We start from the raw sequence: 20,557 nt of genomic DNA on the forward strand, positions 1-20,557 counted from the left end.
GTCCTGTAACTGCATGCTCACAGAGGCATGGCAACGTCTTAATCAAAACCAACAGATTTATTCGGGTCTTTCCAGCTCCCTGGTTCTGGTCAGGTCTGTGCTTGCCAGAGATTTGCAGCAGGATTTACAGTACTGGCATGCGAGAGGTTTTTAACCAGTATTTAAGACTGCATTTCCTCTCTTATAATAATAATAATAATAATAATTATTATTATTATTATTATTATTATTATTTATTATTATTATTATTTGCACCAGGAAGCACAGTGGTAACAATGACATGAAGCAGCGTTTTCCCTATGAGTTGATCTGGAGTTTACTCAAGACAGAGCAGTGCAGAGTGACCGCTGGATAATGAAAGCTCTCTTCTCCACTGCCTGCGCTCCAGTGTGAAAAGCGCACCGGGGGCAGGTGTGAAACCGCTGCCACACCGCAAGTGAGAGAATCCAGCTGCTGCTCAAAGTGACCAGGCCCTCCGGCCGAATATGAGCTCTTCTGGCTCTTGGGGCTTGTGGAGACGGGGATGGATCAGCTCGCGTGGATTTACAGGAATCCGAGGACAACAGGGCCCCGGGGCAAGCAGTCATGAATTGTCACCCTCTACACAAGTCCAGAGAAGTGCTCTGAGCTCTGTATTTCTGCTAAGCTCTGTATTTCACTCACATTACAACAATAAAAAGCCCCTTTTTTGGCTCACAACAAAGCCAAATAACTATGAATAAATAATATTAAGGAGCTTTTGGAGAATAGAGGTTTACCAGTAGAAATGTGGAAGGAGAAGGTCAACTTTGCACTGTGTTCTGGTTTTCCAGACGTCTCTAGAAAGTAATTTTCACGGCACTCAATATGGGCACAAAGGAAGGCAGAATACAGTGCTGAGTCCAATTCTCCCCAGTCCCTCAGAATAGCAAAGGACAAAAATCTCCTTGTGAAACTGCGTGTTCAAGTATTATTTGCATATTGTGTGGAATTTGTTTTTTAAATCCGTCGCATCGTCCACTGAAGAGCTCAGAACAAGACTGGAAGGCTTCACTGAGGACAGCCAGAGAGTCCCAGCGTGATTCCTTGTGGTTTGAAAACAGAAGGTTGTTACTGGTAAATTAATCTTGAAATGCTTTTTAGATAAAAGCGAAGTAAACCAATTGCCTCTACCGCTAATGGCGCCTCGTTACCAATTGTATTTAATTAAGATGAGTAATTTACAATGATGCAGCATGTAGCTGTCCACACAAACGGGTGTAATTCACTACAACTGGTTTTTACCTTCACATTCTGCGGGGCACATATCATCTTGAAAACTGAACACGTTTGATTTGGGTTAAATGGCTTCAAACTGAATTTTGTATAGCCATCGTATTTTGTGATACGTTTTCTGTGCACGACAGGCTATACGTTCTCGTACTGTACATCAGTGTACGGGTTTTGTACATAAAAGCAATGCGAACAATAGTCCATCCCCGTAAGGCATCACATTAACACATTTTGACAACATAATTTGTCAAAATTTAAAAAAACAGAACAATGGTATGAATTTGGAGTAAAAGGCGTGTCTGCTATTTTTAAGCGTTACAAGAATAAAGGTCCGTGCTATTTTTACATCGATTGATCTCTGCTGTTCAAATCCCATTGTTTTGTTTTAGAATTGCAGCAGTCAGTTCCTGACCCGTGGTCTGTTGTTTGTCCTATTATTAAACTATTGTTTATTTGCTAATGTGTTACTCCCTTAGAGCCGCACATTACTTGTCACCTGACGAGCACTGACACGTCATTTTTAAACAGTGAAAATGATTATAAATAATAGCTATAATATAGCTAGACTATATAAAGCTTAACAAGATTAAGATCAGCGCTAATCCATTTGTCTTCCCTGGTTCCTGTGACTTATTTCTGACAAGAAAAAGATCAACTTGAAGATAAACTTTCATTTACGCAACACATTTTACAAGACCTCCTTTCTTTTGCTCGATATGTACAGTAAATGTCTGCTCCAAGGGAAATAGACAACTTTCGACTGGTTTAAATTAAATTATGTTTTGGTAGACACCTGAATTATGATAATCGATGCAATTCCATTTCAGAAAAACCCTCCATCGTTGTGAGCCAATTCACTTTGCCCTTCACGAACCATTATGAACAATTCACGCCTAATAAAGAAAGCAGATTGTCGAGCATTTCTTTCTGCGGAGATCAGTTTTCTCCCTTTTGTTGTAGCTGACTTATCAGGTGCCCCGCTTCAAATTGAATTGCACCTGTTTGCACTTTGCATAGAAGCAACACCGCATTTAGATAACTATAAATAAAACTGAAATAAAGGTTAACCATCTGCAAACGCTTTTGCACACCACGATTATGAGATATTAGAGGAAATCACGGCGGGTTTAGTACTGATCATGAGGAAATACACAGAAATCTATTTTACTCAAGCGGCTTAAATTCTCCGCCTTAAGGACGGGCGCTGTGCCTGCTGTTCACCGGAGGTTCAAGTAAACCTTGAACCTCCGGAGCGGTTACTGACGCCGAGTGCTCGCAGCATCTTGGTCTATAAAAGCAAAGTCTGAAGCGAAAGACATGTGGCCCCAGCTAGATTCAAACTTGGGAGGAAAGCGAGCGCCGTGGAATCACCATCACCATCGCCTTTAAAACCTCCCTATGACAGTCTTTCTGATTGTATCAGTAACTCACGGGGGATTTAAGGCTAGTGGACGTGGGGAAAGGGGTGGTCATGATTTGTCACTCTCCTGTGAGGCACATTTTCACGCCTTCTTCTCGAAGTTGAGCAATGAAAACTGGCTCCGCGCCTGTGTTTATAGTGCGACATTTGCGTTCTGGGCAGGCGGAGGATAGCCGCTCGCACCGAGAGCCCCCCTCGCCTCCGTCACCCGCCGACACGGTCTTATCAATCTTAATATTATCAGCAATTTGCGCTATTGATACCTGCCAGATGTCAGCCTCCGCCGCCGCGACACCCTATGGGATGCAGAAGCGTAACTCTTGTGCGCGGAGGATGTTGTACGAAGTGGATCTGAGTATCAGTTTGAAGAGGCTGTCGACTTCTCAGACCCTTTCAACGTCGTTCAATTAAGCAGAACGCTGTGCGCCGCTGTCGGGCTCAAATCAGCTGATGTGTGCTGGAGTGACTCTGTACCGACCTCGCTCATGAATTTAGTGGACAAGGAAGGGAGGCAACCGCAGTAAAAAAAAAAAAAATCGGTCTCACGGATGCCTTTTGCTCCGAGTTGAGAAAACCGCTTGGCCATTTCCACCGAGCTTAGTGTTTTCCACTACTCTGGAGTTAAACCGGAGCTCGGCGAGAAAGTAAAAGCACACCGCGGGTTTCTTTGGCAAAAACTAGATTCATGGCTTTCGTTTGTGTCTGTATGAGCGCTCGGTGAAAGAACCTACAGACGCGGTTGCACTTCTTATTTATTTTTTTCCTGCGGAAGAAATTTTCTTAGCTGGGCGAACTATTTCGGTGCACACACCGCAAGCGGCGATCGACTTGCTCAGACGCACCCGCCCGCCGTCGTCTCCGTGAGATGCTAGAGTGGTTCGCTGCCGTTTTCGTCTTGATAGCGGTGGCCTTGCTCTGGCCTGCCAAGCGGTACTTTGGATTTGAACCCTGGCCGGGCGTCCTTCTCGGCGGGCTGGGGAGGAAGACGGCGCGGCGCCCGTCCAGAGAGCTGGACAGGTGCGTTTCCGACCCCTGTCCGGCGGCGGGGGCGCCAGCTGGAGAGGAGCCGGTGTCGCTGATATGCAAGCCTTCCGCCCTCGCCAACTACCTCCTCAAGCACTGTGTCACTTTCAGCAATTTCGCGACGGCTCTGACTTGGAGCTGGAGAGCCAGCCCGTTCCTACAGACCGTCTTCAGCGCCTGCTGGCCGCTGGAGAGCTCCGTGCACTTCATGCGAGAGTACCTGCAGCTGAGTGACGACGGGCTGGTGGCGCTGGACTGGGCGGTGGCGGGCTCGGCGCACCACCGACGGCGGAGAACATCCAGCAACTCCACCAGTCCTATCCTCCTGGTCATCCCGAATTCCTTTGGCAAAATCACCAGGAATGTCTTGAAGGTAACTATATGATAATCATGTTCGTGCCGCGTTTCTAGAGCCCACGGCGCGTTATCGTGGAAGAATATGCATCTTGGACGAGTTATCCCCTGGATGCGCTGTGCTGGTAATTAGCTGGTTTGAGATTATATGCCAACGGGTTGCCCACATTCTGAAAACAAAACAAAGCCGTCCTTTTGAACGACAGGATGGCGAGCAGATGCTGTAGAATGGATTCATTAGGGTGTGTGTGGGAGAGAGCTGGGCAGCCAAAGATTCGCTACACCTCGAGGTAATTTAAGTCCGATACAGCGGTGCTCCTCTTGCGCGATCAGGCTGCTTGTGAAATAAAACGCCACTCTCTTCTGATATTTGCATGCATGTGAAGTAAGGGAATTTCTGCATTGCTCGTATTTTTCCAGGAAGGAAAGGACGAAATAAATCGGTTCTCTCTTTATTTTGTAAAGGAGAAAATAGTTTTTACTCCTAGTCTGAAACGCCACCTGCCACAACACGACCTTTATCAGAGAGAGGCAGGGGGAAAAAAATATTTACCCACTTTTGTGTGTGTGTCCATATCCACTGTTTATTCTGTCCAGAAGAAGGCTGTTTTTATCAGCCTGCTGCGATGAAGCATTGTTCGCGGGGGACGTTGCTGAAAGCTTATATTGTACGTTCAGATAAGGTGCAAACATGATTATTTATCGTAATATTCAGGACTGGCAGGTCTGGGAAAATCAAATTTACAGAGCACTTTTCATCACCCTTAAGCATCTCACGCTGCTGGCTGGGCTGTCAGGCGTGGTTTTAATCACACTAGGCTGTTAAGCCAGATGCCATTCGTCTGTACCCCGAGCACTTGAACGTGTTTGTTCAGTCTTGTTTGTGTTTTTTCTTCAGCGTGTCCGCGTTGATGCTGTGGGTCTGTTCGAAGCGACTAAGAAGCCCTTTGCTGAAACGGATCAGCCGGGGGGGGTGGGGGGGTTGTTGTCATGGTGCATGAAACCTTTGGCCCGTTGGGGGTGGGATTCCTCTGGGGAGGGGGGCACGCGCGAGGAGGTGAGGGCATCACTCCCATCGATGCCAGCCTCTTTGCAGTTGCTCGGGGGGCAGGCGTAGTCCTCATAGGATCTCGGCGAGCTCCGGCCCTGAGAAGATTTCGCATTTATTTGTCATCAGGGATGGAACGGTCTGGACCATTTCGGCTTTGTAAGCGCCGTAGGTGCCATCACCAACACTGATATCTTGCTACTGTATGCAACACATACATTTAATTCCTGGCATCCGTCACGGCACTTTTGCTTATAATCAGGTGGCGAAATGATAATAACCAGGATCTGTACAAGAACGGGCAGCTCAGAAAACCAAAGCAAAGCCGACGCGAAGACCTTATTTCCCTTGCATTCATACAATAATTCTGACTAGATTTGTTTTTAAATACAGTGGCAACCGGTTGTTGCATTTATTTATTAGCCCACTAACTAGTAGTGATTATGGTGCTACGTTTCCTACAGAGTTGGCACGGAAACAGAGCACAGAACGCAGCTCTTAATGAGCACTGTCCTAATTGCCTGTTAACTGTTTTCCCCGCGTGTGAAGTGATGGATAGGTGCAATATTGAACAGGACTGCTGTGCAAAACTGCCTGCTGCTTCCTCTCCAACCAGACAGCAATGGGACAGGTCAGACCAGGGCATCTCTCAGCCAGATTACAAATAAGTGACACTTCATTTGGGCCTAATTGCAGTGCTCCATTTTAAAGTTATCTATAGCACTGTTTTAAAAAGGGTAATGCTTTGTCATTTAAAAACACTATTTTAACTCAGACTAACAAAGGGAGAACAATCAGCACTGTTGATTGGAATGGTTGTGGCCAAAAAAACTCTTTTTTTAGAATGGAAACGTGTACCCTGTTTCAAGAGCTTGATGGTGATACAATGGAGAGGATTTACTTCGATAGGAGAGGTGCTGTGGAGCAGTTCTATAGGATCTGGACTCCCTTTCCTGAATGATTTGAAAAAGACTGAGTTTTGTTCACATCCCTGATTGTTTTACACACCCACCCATTCTGTGATTCCAATAGATTTCAACAGGGAAACTGTTTACAGTACAAGCACAGGCAAGCTTGAGCTGTTGTTTTTTCCTTTGATCTGATTGTGGTGCATTGTGCAATCTAGACACATACCCCAGTGCAAAGTGCACCACAGTGCAAATATCTTAATGCATGAGAGGTGTTATTCCTATGGTAGCTACTCTAGGTGAACAGGCAACAAACCAAACCCAAACCCTTTTTCCTGAACCACAGCCAGACAACGTGTTCTGCAAAGTGTTTAGAACTCTATAGTTTCTTCCTTGCATCAGAAAAATACTGCATCAAAGGGTTGTTCTGTCCAGTAAAATTAAATGTGCCCACATAGGGAAAGTATTTATGGGTTTGAGATGGCTCATTTAGCCTTCATTCAGATATCCCACTGAATTATTCTTTTCTCTGGAGCCAGTGTTGTTTGTAACACAGATAATTAAAACAGTAAAAATCGGCTTCTTTGTTCTTTTGCTGGAGCCTTTGTGTTTAGAATGGTTTAAATCAGTGAGCCACTCTCTGTTTCTCTTTGGAGACTGCACGTGTCTTAATACGTGGTGTTTTGTAGGGAGTCATTTTAATTAAGAGCATAATGCATTGGCTGAAGCAGGACTCGAGAGACCCAGAACCTTCCATAACTCAGATTTCTATTTGAGCCTTTTCATTACTGTCCTATTTGTTGGTGTTCAAGCACAGACTATAAAGCACTTGTTAGCAACTAAGCACTTCAACAGCAATATTTCCTTCTTGATGATGACACACAGCGCAAAAGACAGCAGCAGACACTCTTTGCCATTAAGGAAACAGCACTTTGGCATGTATTTTCCTTATCAGGTGGCATAATCACTGAGCGCAATTTGACAAACCTTGTTCAGAGCTGTCTGTACCTACTGATGACGGTTTCAAGCTAGTGGGCTTACTCTTCTTTCTTATGTAAGAACAGTTACAAAAGATGAGCTCATCTGGCCTACCTTGTGATTAGTAGCTAATCAATCAAGAATCTCATCCAGCCGTTTCTTGAAAGAATTCTGGGTATCAGCTCAACCAACGTGGCATGGCAGCTGGTTCCATACTCTCATTACCCTTTGGCCAAAGAAGTGCCTTTTGTTCTCGGTTTTAAATGCACTTCCATGTAGTTTCCGCTACTCTTGTTTGTGTTGCGCTGTTGAGTCTGAAGAAAGTCTGCTGGGTTGATCTTATCGGTGTTATTGAGGATTCCATATATTGAGATAAGGTGCCGTCATAGACTTCTCTGTTCAGCACTAAAAAGATTCAGTTCCTTCAGCCTGTCAGTGTAGGACATTGTCTTAAGCCCCAGAATGCATCTGGATGCTCTTTCCTAGATGACTTTCAGAGCAGCAGTATAATTTCTGTAAAATGGTGGCAAAAACTGTATACAATATTGTAAATGAGGCCTCACTAATGCTTTACATAACTTTAACATAACATTCCTTAATTTAAATTCTCTACTTTGATCTTTTTTACCATTTTGTTTGCCTTTTTGTTGCTTCCTCTTTTTGTCTGGAAGATGTAGATGATGTCGACACTAACACCTACTGTAAGTCTTTTTCATATTTAGCCTCTTCAGTCTCAAGTGTTTCCTGTTTTGTATGTATATTTTATGGTTTTGCTGCCTGCCTTTATATCCTACATTTGTTTGCATTAACTATCATCAGCCAGATGTTTGCTTAGTCCTGAATAATTACCTAAATTGTTTTTGAATTTAATTTGCTGCTGCTACAGAGTTTGCTAATCCTTCTAACTTGGTATAATTTGAAAACGTGAGTAGGTTACTAACTACACCAGAATCTATAATGTTGATCTAAATTAGGCAGAACAACAGGCAGTCTTTGTACAGGGCAGTGAATCTCCTCTGAACAGTGCGATAATGTTGCAAGATTAACAGACCCCTTCGGATTTGAGCTGGCTTCTTTGCTGGCGTAAAAAAGACAGGGCTTCTGGATCTTCTCTGTCCTGCCTGCTACCTGACTTCTTTATTTAAGCCTGAACTAAAGAACCGGTGCTTCCATTATTAATGGGAACGTGGGAGGAAGATTTTCATTTTTTTAAAAAAAGTTATTTTTTTGGACAGGAGTAGTTGCACAGTACATGTATAGCGCCTTTTGCCTCATGTCTGGGAATGGATGAGATCTGTCTTGCTGTCATTTCAAATCTCGCTTTACAACCTGCTACATTCATGAGTTTTTGTTATTCCCTTGTTTCCAAATAGATAGTCTGTTACAGCGGTTTAAATGTGCAGTGCACCGAGATGGTATTCATCGGCACAGACCAGGTACGCTGGGAGGTGACAGATTGGAAAGGAGAACAGGAGGGACAGACCTCCTCTAGTAATGGGGGGGCGATTAAGGTGATAGTGGGGTGTCCTGAATTTATAGCCTGACAGTGGTCTAGTTGGAGGTCTGAGCTGTCATTAGCTCCATACTGCCATTCCATGCACAGTTAGTCCTATAAACCCCTTTTGCTAGGATAAAAAAGGAAAATGTTATGTTACAATATGTATTTTTTCAAAATCCTCCAATATTTTACTGTTTTGCAAATTCTAGAAAGTCTCCCTTCCGCTTGGCTTTTCCGTTCTTGTCCTCTTGCTCTGGGAAGGCAATTTTTCGGGCTGCTCAATTATGGCCCATGAGGGAAACCAGATGTCCCAATATTTCATCCGCTGTATGGTCTCTGCATCCAGAGCAGTACAAGAATGGCTTGTGTTGACGTAATGCCTTGCAGTAGGGTGAACAGAAGAAAAGATTGAAAATCCAGGTCATTTTTTATGAAAATTATTAGGAGAAGCACAGAATCCATTAGAGTTTGCCTTTAGTCTTCAAAGGAAATAATTAAACCACCCCCAGCTCTCCTGATTTCAGAAGCTATATAGTGGCCTGTTAAAGTAACATTGTCTTTTGCTTGTCTTCTGTCTGTTTTGTTGTACCGTAGTCTAGCCTTTCCTAACATGTGCTATAATCTAATTAGGCTGTGAGTCAGGCTGCTTGGTACCTTTGTAGCATTTAGCAGAAGTTTTATGATCGAAGCAACAAATAGCTGGACTTTTCACTAGTTTTCCACCTTACTTAAACTTGTTCTAAATAGTGGACGTTATTTTTGCTGTTGATTTAAATGCTTTTTGGTGTAAGAGAACTGCTGATGTGAACTACCTTTCTCGTGTTACTCTGGGATATTGCTATAGTTTTGCAGGGGGAAAAGAAAGGAGTTCTGCTTGTCATCTGTGCATTTTGCACTGAGCTCCCCATGATTCATGCCAGAAATACATCAATACGTCTTCTCAGGGGTGATTATGCTGGTTTGCAAATGTGGTGCAGTGTGCCGTGCGTCAGAGTTGATGCATTATTCAGAGAGGTATGCTGTGGATTCTTGTCCTCCTGACTGTGCGGTATGAAACCCACAGACTAGCCTAAGGCTTTTGCATTTATACACTAGATGCTCACCTCAGAATGATGTGGCCTGGAATGTACTGTGGTAGCGATATACCTTTTTGACAGTTTAATACACTGAGAAGTATACTGAAGCCCTGTGCTGCAGTGAAGGTTTGCACAGAGCAAGACCCCTAAACAAAACAGATATTTCATACCTGATTCAAGAAAGAGCCCAGATCAGCACATTTTCTCGCAGACCTGTGTTTGCATAGATAGATTAGGGATTTGGTATACATCTCGCAACATTTGAACACTCACCCTGTCCCTGGTCCTGTTTATCAGAGTGACGGCCGTCCCCTTTGACAAACACATCCAAGGAAAGATGGTTCAGGTGGCTAAGCCACACACGAAGAAGGCTCCACGGCCGAAACGTTGTGTTTTCTTTCTTCTTTTTTTCACCATGGATTAAATATATTACTTGTTCCAAGGAAAGATAGTGTTGACAGGAGTTGCATGCTCAGGGCTGCAAATCTTCACCAGCAAATATAGAAAACATATAGGATTCTGAATCCAGCCTCTGGTGAAGGTGACAAAGTCAGCAGTGATCGTCAGCTGCACCCACTGACCCAGGAACATCACGGCCTCTTTCCCTTTTCTTTATTTATTTTTTATTACTACCCCTATCTATTTTCCATTTAGAAAACCAAAACCACACTAATTGCACGTCTCATCTTCTTCTCAGACTCTTGTCTACTTTCTGTAAGTCTGAGTGGTGTTTAAGGTTCACAGGCTGCAGTTTAGATCCTTATTCCAAAGATTTGTTTGGTAAGTTTAACTGAGCTAACAAAACAAAAGTCTGACAGAATCCTCCTTCTAAGAAGGAAGTCTGAAATGCCTTTAACATGTAGTAGTCTCCCCCTTGACCTCAGCTTTTCATCTGTTGCTGTGGGTGCAAGCCTTACCTTAAACTGGAGGAACACTGGAAAACTAGAAAACAGACTCTTTTCTGGAAGAACCTGTGGAGAGTTTGAACCGGGCCGCCCTCTCCTGGGGATTAATGTGCCGGAACACCTCTGCTCTGTCCCGCGCAGCTCTGCCAGGTGGGCCTGGCTCATGGCTACCTCCCCGTGGTCTTCAGCCGGCGCAGCCAGAACGGGACCCCCCTCAGCACCCCCCGGCTGCAGCAGTTCGGCGACCCCGCCGACCTCCGGGAGGCCGTGCGGTACATCCGGTACCGGCAGCCCGCGGGCCGGCTGTACGCGGTGAGCGAGAGCACGGGCGCGGGCCTGCTGCTGTCCTACCTGGGGGAGTGCGGCTCGTCCAGCTACGTGACCGCCGCCGCCTGCCTGTCGCCCATCTTCCGCTGCCAGAGCTGGTTCGAGAGCGGCCCGCCCTGGCCCTTCCGCTGGGCCCTGCTGCTCTATCAGAAGGCCTGCCTCAGCAGGTGAGGTTCGCCAAGGTGCTGGGAGGAGGAGGGGGGCATTTCTCTGATCGCTGTGTGATACCTCACCTTTTAATATTCATAATGTCCATTATCCTGCCAAACACTGCCATTAAAGTTGCATGATGATGATGATAATCATTTTAAAAATACTGACACCTTAATAATATGAACTGACATGTTAAAGTATGATGTTAATAATAATCTTTGTCGTGGACACCCACTCAAAACACCGAGGAGAACAGAGTGATGAAGCCAGTTCATACCCCTACTCTTTTCAAGAAACACCCTGGGATTTTTAATGACCACAGAGAGTCGGGACCTCAGTTTTACATCTCATCTGAAGGACAGCGCCTTTTTTACAGTGTAGTGTCCCCGTCACTACACTGGGGCATTAAGATTCACACAGACCACAGGGTGAGCGCCCCCTACTGGTCCCACTAACTCCATTTCCAGCAGCAACCTTAGTTTTTCCCAGGAGGTCTCCCATCCAGGTACTGACCAGGCTCACACCTGCTGAGCTCCAGTGGGCTGCCAGCTGGGAGTTACAGGGTGATGTGGCTGCTATTACAGTACATATAGAAGATAGATGTGGTCTGTGTGGAAAATGGCTGGATCCATTCTCTCCCCATTACTGCTGCAAAGGAAGGAAACTGCAACTCCAGGATTTTCTCAGGTTTTCTTTCCGTTCATTTTGTTATAACCTCCCGCAGGTACAAGACGGCGCTGGGCGACATGGTCCAGATGGACAAGCTCTTCTCCAGCTGCTCCCTGCGGGCCCTGGAGGAGGCGCTGTTCTGCCACCCCGCGCTGACAGGCGGGTGGGAGGCCTACTGGGAGCGGAACGACCCCCTGCGGGACGTGGACGAGGTGGCGATCCCCGTGCTCTGCCTGTGCAGCCGCGACGACCCCGTCCGGGGCGCCCCCGCCGCCACCCTCCCCTTTGAGCTCTTCGAGACCAACCCCCACTTCTTCCTGCTGCTCACGGCGCAGGGCGGGCACTGCGGTTTCTCCACGCCCGGGGAGGAGGGCGCCCTCCAGTGGAGCCACCAGGCGCTGCTGGAGTTCTTCCGTGCCACCACGGACTTCTTCGCGGCCGAGGAGCAGTCCAAGCAGGCGGCCCGCCGCAGGGGGCTGGGGGGCGGCACCAACGTCAGGGCCTTCCGCCACCGGAGCGTCAGCACCTGCAAGAGGGTGCCGGCCTGCTCCCATAACATCCATGCCATCTTCAGCTGGCAGAGGTCCTATACTAGATGATGCCTGGTGCCACTGGCAAATGCGCTACTGAAGGCCTCCTTAGAGGGTGGCAGCGGACATTCTGGTCTTGCACGTGGGCAGAGACCCGGGATCGAAAATAGGAATGGGAGACCTGATTCCCAAAGGAATGCGCCGTGGTGCCGGCAAGCACACCTTTCCCAGCCTGCGAATCCGGGGTTGTCACGCTGCCGGTCACTCTCCTGACTGCCTTACCCGCGAGTGGGTAGGTCACACCGCCACCTGGCAGATGCATCATGAAGCTGAAGCCCAGGGAAACTTCTTTTTTGTTTGAAACCAAATAAATTCCTCTGCTGGATATGGCCACATCTATCTTGTCCTCAGAGGGCAGGGAGTTCAGTTCATGTTTACCAAAAAATAATCACCATCACAAAGGCGAAGAATGAACGTGGAAGTTGTTTTGACCTCATTTCAAGGTGTTTCTGTTTTCTGACCATTTTACCAGAATTAAGTTTGACACCATAGCTGAAAATGGGACACTCATTTTTCGCTCTTGGGGTGAGGGGTCCTGCAGCTTGCGCCCCTGCAGATTTTTTTTTTTTCTGGGCCTGATCCACAGCTCATTTCTCAAAATGGCTGGGACCTGAGACAGTCCTTTCACCCAGGACTCTCCAGACACAAACAGGTCTTGGACACTACTAAGACACTAGAGAACAAACTGAGATTTGGGGTGTGTGAATTAATGAGGGCTGCAGTTAGCACACTAGGGAGTACATACTGCTGTTGCTCTCATGAGCAAGGTACTCGCATTCCTCATTGCAGTACAAATGACCACAAATATTCTGTAAGTTGCTTTATTGTGGAATGTGGAAGGAAAAAAACATAATTAAGACACAAGACTGAATTACAAAATACTGGGCGATGATAGACTAAATTATAAAATAAGTGAATTTATGTCCAAATTATGCTGCAGTGATGAATTGGTTACAAGTACAGAATACTTGACAGTGCTCTGACTTTGGAGTTCTCCAGTGCTTGTTTTAATGATGAATTTTGAATAGTTTTGTTGAGATAGCTGCTGTGCAGTTAGATGCTGTGGCTTACATGGGTGTGGATGGTAGCCTTCAACTACGACAATGTGTACATGAGCTTGGATTTCGCACTGGCCCATGATCACTAGGCAGGAAACGTCCTCTCTTTGAGAGAGTGGTCACAGAAGCATTGAAGCGAATCAGGAAAAGGAATTTCTTCTTCTTGGAAAAATTCACTTAAAAATGGAATAGTAATTTAGTAATAATTCGAACTATTCCATCTGCTTCCAATAACTGTGATCGGCGCTGCAGTATTAATGAGAGAGCAATGTATATCTTACCACAGTGGAAAGACTCTTGGGAAAATATGTGTAATACTGTTTGGTAGATATGGGTGTAGCCAGCATGTTTTATTTTTAAGTCTTGTTTCTTAACCCAGGTTTGTATGCAAACATGTATTTTTGAAAGAACTGTGTTTGTGAACAGTTTTTCCTCCCTTTGTACTGTTTTGGAGACTTTTGTGTACTTAATAAATGAAACATATTTTAAAAAAGGCAAGTTTCGGTAACTGTTTACTAAAACCAGCCTTCGCCTTAAGTGCAAAGGAACTAAGCAAACCTTTATTTCCATATCCATGGACATACACAATTTAGACAACTGATTTTTCTGTATTTTTCTATTTATTTTTTATCATGCATATATCTTATGTGTTTGTCTCTCACACTGATGACCTAGCTTCTTCATGTGTCTTTTTAAATTGTGAAATTGGGACAATAAAGGAAGTTAGTACAGGTTAATCCATCCATTTTCTAACTACTTCATCCAGTTCGGTGTCACGGTGGAGCCAGATAGCCTCTGCAAGCAACAGGCGCAAGGCAGGACACACCCTGGACAGGACACCTGTCCATCGCAGAGCGCACACAGACTCACACACTCACACCAGGGCCAATTTTTCCAGAAGCCAATTAACTTAGCAGTATGTCTTCAGAATGTTAAAGGAAATCAGAGCACCCAGAAGAAACCCATGAAAACCTGGGGAAAGCATGCAAACTCCACACGGACAGCACCGCTGGTCTGGAATTGGACTCGGCCCCTATACTGTGAGGCACCAATGCTAACCCCATCTGTTCCCCACTGAAATGTAAAACGATGTGTTAAAATACATGCAGTCTAAGCTGGGGGGCCTTGCTGTGGTGTGAAAGGAAGTACAGGAATTCTCTGTTTTGTATTTTTAAACCCACTGATCTCATGCTACTGACCAGCAGATCTTCTGAAGGTTCTCTTCCACAGCCGACGTCCACACCGGACCCTTTCTGCTGCAAGATTTCCAAATACACATCCAACAGGCCCTGTATCCACGGATACTCTGGCCACTTGGGGATCACACAGGGGGCATCCTGCTTGCCCGGCAGTTTTATTTAGTGTGCTCCTTCCAGAAAATGCCAGGACCACGTCAGTCCGTGCAGGGTAAAAGATGTCCTGTCTGCGGGACAGCAGAGGCAGAAAACACAATTTGGCTTTCATTATAATGAACAATTAATAACAGACATAATTACTTAATTGGGTACACCACCAGCCCTCAATGATCCACACTGCTACAGGCCTTGTGGGGCCTGACTTGACAATGATCCAGTGATCTCTCAAAGACATACAGGAAATTCCTCTGGCTAAAACTTCTGCTCAGCTCTCATATGCTGACTGAAATTTCATGTAGATCATTTAAGTTTTTCTTCTATAGCATAATTCTAGTTTATTACTATAAACAATTGAACTTTCAACTATTTGTTTTGCTTTATGTCACTTTAAAAAAGGACACTGAGCCTATTGAACACATTATCAAAGACACGTTCAGTATATGCTGTATATATAAAGGTTTCTTGTCTGTTTACCAATTAATATCTTAAGAAACAAGAATGAGAGATATATGATGCCCTCAGATAACTGCTGACCTGTAACTACAGTGGTATATTTTCACATTTATATACTGTATGCCTCAGGGTCATTCTGTGTATTTTATTGATCCACTCTTGATTTTTGAAAGCAAACTGCAGCTGCTGTAGGAGTTTAATATTTACCCTGCCTGTGGAATTAGAATTGGAATTAGAATTAATCTGAGCAGTTACCCGGCGGCATTAATCCTCATGAGTATGATTGAGCTTTTTGAAAGGCGTTTATTTAATTTAAGCTGTGATGAGTTGTGTTGAATTGGGTCGCCCTGATTTTCCTCTGCCTTAAAGAATGCACTTAATAAAGACAGAGAGAGACCACAGTCAAACTGAATGACAATCATGTGGCTTCCTCAGATGCAAATCTTCACAGGGTTCCATGCTGCACTGCATTAGTCCTGAGCCTGGAGCTGTTGACCTACCTTCAGTCTGCATGAAAATCTCCTTGCCTCTATTCCTTGTGCACCCTTGTTGAGTTCAGTTGAGACTGAAGTGTGTGCACAGTGAGTCTCCTGGGGGTCCGGACATTCTGCTGCTCTGCGAGGTGACCTCACCGACAGCATGGAAGTGAACCCAGCACTGTGTCACCTAAAAGCGTCAATGCTCAGATGTCCCTGTCTCTTGCAGTGCTCACACGATTTTTTCTAAGAACGCTCTATCCCCTATTCTTGCACCAAAGGGGTTAAGCACCACAGCGAGACTTCACAAACCACACGTTTGCAGGTGCTCAGAGAGAGAGGAAGTGGCAGCTCACACATATAGCCTAGTCTCACAACATCCTTTGCCCTGTTTTTGACGCTCTGATGAGTCCTGTGTTAGACAGGGTGTTCTGTGCCTTGAGTAAAGTCCTCTGAGCTGCGCTTTCCCCAGTTGACTCACTTTAGATCTCATCTGTTACACACTGACTGGCTGAAGGGACTGAGTAAATCAATTGTTTCAGAATGAGCAATGTAACACTAATCAGAGCTAACAAAGATGCTAAATGAGCTGATTAATAAGACTTATCAAGAAACTTCTTAATTCAATTAAGGATTCAATTAAGTACTGGAATTACACCCTGCAAGAGTGGAAGCCTTTACTGCAAACATTTTTTTTTTATTGTTTAATAACATACAGTACAATACCACAGAGCAGAATACACTAGAAACACCTAGTCGTGATACAACAAATGGAAAGTCAAACAGAAAAATCCCAATCCCCATCCCTTCCACCCACTAGCTGAAAAAAAGAGACCAGGATAAAAGTGAACAGATAACATAGGAGAAAACAAAGAAGAAACACAAAAGTTAGCTATTGTAAAACGACGTGATTGCAGGCATCCAAGCTTCTGCGTGTTTAATCTTATCTTGTCTCAGGAGCCATGAGGATACTGCTGATTGGGTGAAAGAATTGGGCACCAGTCGTGGCTCGTTATTGAGGTAGACATGACAACAGACAAGCGACGGAGGCTCATTAAGGAGCTGATGCCACCGTTAATACTAAAACTGTGGAAATGAGTGTGAAGATCTAAGTGTTAGAGGGAGACGGCGTACCAAAACAAGGTAATAGTGTTTTAGTAATGAGAAAGAAACATTCGCGTTTAGTTTTCAGGGTTAAGCTACTGGTTTTGTTGTGTATGTCTGTGGTTATATTGCACCACCTAGTGGGAGTTTATTATATTTAGCAGTAGCTTGCATTTTGTTTATTGAAGTGCATGTATATACGTCAGTCTGCGTATCATGTTTTACTTTAAAATATATTATATTGTGGTCTACATTTCTATGGCTTATGTCTTCGTAAACACAGTGTCATACTGTTGGTTAAGTTAACACTGTGTTGTGTTGCCATTATCTCGGAGATTTAATCTGCTTTTCCCCGTTTTAAAATTATTACGTCTGAGCTGCGCTGCTTTCCAAAAGTATTCACCTCCTACAGATGTTGTCCCTTTTGTTGAATTAGACATTTAAACGTGAATATTTCATATAAAGATTTTAAACAAAACTCGAATCTCAAATTGAGCACTTTAGTGGGTGAAAGAAATTTCACGTTTGCACGAAAAAAAACCCCAACAATATGCTGATTGTATATTCAAAACGAAACTCTCCCTGAAGAAACTATCAACGCAATGCTAACATACTGTAGTGTTAGCTTTAGAAATGCAGAATTTTTTTCCTTGCATGTTGTGTTTTCTTTTTTGTATAATCATAAAACTAAAACTATTTTAATTACTCGCCCCATTTTTGCGGGCACTAGACTACTCGTGTTTTTCACTTCTGAAATGTATTAACTTACAGTCCCTTTCAAGTTGAGAGCTAAATTCCCTGAATCCTGACGTGGTGTTTTAAAATAGACAGAAACAGCTCCAAATAATTTGATATCCTGACGTATCGGAAATTAGCAGGTCAGGCGAACTGTGAAACTGTTAAAGGGAACAATTATCGTCTCAGGAGGTCAGGAGTGAAACGCAAGCGTGGACATTCAATTTTATTTTGGTCTACAAATTTAAAAAAACGTGCAACCTTTTTAACCACTTTTCTTTTTTTTGGTGCACAAAGGGTGGGATTTTTCTGGGGGTCTGTTAACAATCATAAATCAACCACCTGTGTGAGCCAACCGCCCACCTGGCAACTATAAGCCCAGAGCCGGTGCCGGTTGCCATAGAGACTGTCTCAGCTCTCAGTCAGTAGGTGGCAGTGTTAAGGAGCGTGGGGTTGGTGTTCAGACAAGAGAAACAAGAGTGACGCAGCAAATGTTCGTTTTGGCTCGGAAACTAGGACTATATTTAGGGAGGGCCACCGTTTTTAAGGGCGGAACATAGGACTCGACAGCTAAGATTAGCTCGCTTTATAAAGGTTATAATGTTATTTATACAGTGTAATGGCAAAGGAGTTGAGCCGACACCTATAAATGACCAGCCGTGCCTTAACATAGACATTTTAAGATTTAATTTTAATGTTGTGTCTTGGTTTTGGACAAAGTCCGAAAAGAAAACAATGAATTGGTATCACTGAATTCGTTTTAGACGTCTGCTTAAAGTATGGTCTGAAAGGCGCTGTGCTTCCTTTCGTCATGCTGTTCTTGAGTGTTGAGTTATTCAATTCGCCTTGTGCTTTGAACTGGGATAGTTTGAAAACCATCAGAACATTAAACAGAAGATAAAACGTCACAAACTGAGCAATAAAGCAGTTCAATAGAATAACTTGCAAAAAGTTAAGAACATCCATTTTCATTGAGTTTATGGCTGTTGGTTCCAAAACCTAGCTTGCAAAAATGTCTGTATTGACACCTGGGATATTATCATTGTTCTTTTCGTTTCAGATATAACAATCACTTTGTAAGTGTGGTAGTATCATTTTATTTATTTTCCTTTGAACAACTTTATCCTGAAATTCATTGACAGTCCATCTACATCTGCAGTATATTCTAACATTTTATCCAATACAAGGTGGCAGGGAAGCCCGAGCCTATCCTGGCAAGTAAGGTGCACATAGAAGGATTTAGACATACGCTGTCTGAGCAATTCACAGGACATCCAGTGTATTGGGCATGCATACCCATGTCAAGTGCTATATTAGGGTGCTATGAAAGTACGGACGGGGAGCTCAAAGACTGCCAAGGATTATTGAATGCGTCATTCTGTGCTATATTATGTGTATATAATTATCATCTATCATAGTCCAACTGCTTGTGTTAATATCCTTAAAAGGCAACCCCAAGACCTGGAGGTTGATAATGGTGACACAGCATCTCCTGATTCTCTGAAAAATGGGTTTTAATTTAAGCGCAGGGCAACAGCCATTGTTCCAAACCCATACCTGGGTTGTTTTTTTTTTTTTTGGTTCATTTCCAGGTATGTAGAAGCACCCACTGCCTTTCATACCCTGCTGTTTGCTTGTTCTTCCATTCAAGTTGGGTGCGGAATGAAGACGAAAGGTCAGTCCACCAACGGGAGGGTATTTTTGGACTGTGGTTAATCACAGCATGTCACCATGTCCAGAGAGACTCATCCTGGTCTCTGTGTCACTGCGTGTGACCTGCAGATGGCAATTGGGGTCTCCGTCCTCAGCTCTTCAGCACGTCATCAGACAGGTCTGTACCCTTATATAGAACGCCTTTCAGTTTCAGCCCTGGCAGTGTGAGTGCAACATCCTGTGAGCACTGCTTAAGTTAAAAAAATGCTCTTCAATTCTTATAACTCAGTAGTTCAGGGGCTTCACAAATGCTTTGACTTCTGTCATCAGTGGTTATGATCATTACAAGCCTTGGGCACCTCTTGTCTCCACAATCTTATTTTAAAACCGCGTCTGTTTTTTTTTCCTGGAGTCCCAGGAAAGACTCGAGGTTTGTGGAGATCCTTAGAGCTCGAATGGATTGTTTTTCATGTAGCTGCAGAGGTTCATGTTTGAAATCTGGCATAAATTCCTGGACTTGCAAAATGTTGGAGTGCATAAGATAGCATGTTTAATTTTCTTTTGGATCGTTGAAGGTTTTGCTCAAAGTTTCTTCACTGGGCGTGCTTGACTTTTCTTGTTATATGAAGCAATTCCCTAAATCCTGTGGGATTCTTCTTATTCCCTTTGTTGACATCAGTGGATCCTATCCTATACTGTCTCATAGTGTCACAAGAGAGAAGAATGGAGACTTGCATTTGTGGTCAGATCCATGTTGCACTGTGTTTCTGTCATTACTGTAAAACTGTCCTTACTGCAAATTACTGCACAATGTCAAACACTGAGGTTGGCTGAGGGGACTGAATCTCTTTAGTCTTGAATGGAAAACTTTACGAGGGGACCCGATACACCTATTCAAAATCCTCAAAGGCCCTGATGAGGTCTACCTAGCGGATTTGTTTTTGCCTGAACGGTGAAACATGAGCCCATGGGCTGAGGAAGTCTGGAAGCTGCCCAGCCATTTTGTTGAAGCCAATACCTTGGCTTCTTTCAAGAAATGTCTGGATGAGATCCTGGTATAAAAAAAAACTTTTAGATGGGCCGAAAGTTGGAAGCGTGGATGAGGGTGTACCACTGCAGGCAGAGGGTCGGATGTAGATGTTTCTAAAAGATGAGGAGAGGAAAGTTGCTCTATATTACTTTGTGCCTGTTTGGTTAGATAAAACTAATGACTATGTGTTCACAATAAAAAAAGATAGCGTGCTTTCAGGACAGGTTCTTTCCAGCTTTACCTTAAGCGTCCCTCCCTTGGTAATTACAGGTAGCCTCCCTTCCTCTGTGGGAGGCTGAGCAATACAGCAGGCTGAGCTGAGGAGGCAGATGTTGCAGAGCTAATGCAAACTGACAGGTTGGGCCTGTGAGCCAAGCCTGTACCGAATCAGATTCAGCGAGAAGAGAGATAATTCGAGAACACTTGCAAATAATCAAGGTCCCAGTGGAATCCTAACTTTAATCTGTTTTTTACAGTACAAGCGTTTTGTACC

At 44.2% G+C, this 20,557-nt stretch overlaps 1 protein-coding gene across 1 annotated transcript; it reads left to right on the forward strand.

Moving 5' to 3' along the window:
• Positions 1-2,531: 2,531 nt before the first annotated feature.
• abhd15a (abhydrolase domain containing 15a) lies at positions 2,532-13,751 on the forward strand. Its single transcript, XM_006641040.3, has 3 exons — positions 2,532-4,067; positions 10,603-10,955; positions 11,666-13,751. Exons 1-3 carry the CDS (start codon positions 3,537-3,539, stop codon positions 12,207-12,209), a joined length of 1,428 nt encoding a protein of 475 aa, XP_006641103.2. The 5' UTR covers positions 2,532-3,536; the 3' UTR covers positions 12,210-13,751.
• The last annotated feature ends 6,806 nt before the right edge of the window (positions 13,752-20,557 follow it).

The sequence above is a fragment of the Lepisosteus oculatus genome, chromosome 26 (genome assembly GCF_040954835.1).
Source record: "Lepisosteus oculatus isolate fLepOcu1 chromosome 26, fLepOcu1.hap2, whole genome shotgun sequence".
Taxonomy (NCBI): Eukaryota; Metazoa; Chordata; class Actinopteri; order Semionotiformes; family Lepisosteidae; genus Lepisosteus; species Lepisosteus oculatus.

What these genes read in the sequence shown, in the direction of transcription:
- abhd15a (XM_006641040.3), top strand. Translation starts at nt 3,537, where the DNA reads ATGCTAGAGTGGTTCGCTGCCGTTTTCGTCTTGATAGCGGTGGCCTTG. An exon ending in TCACCAGGAATGTCTTGAAG is followed by an intron (nt 4,068 to 10,602) that starts GTAACTATATGA and finishes TGTCCCGCGCAG; the next exon opens with CTCTGCCAGGTGGGCCTGGC. An exon ending in CAGAAGGCCTGCCTCAGCAG is followed by an intron (nt 10,956 to 11,665) that starts GTGAGGTTCGCC and finishes AACCTCCCGCAG; the next exon opens with GTACAAGACGGCGCTGGGCG.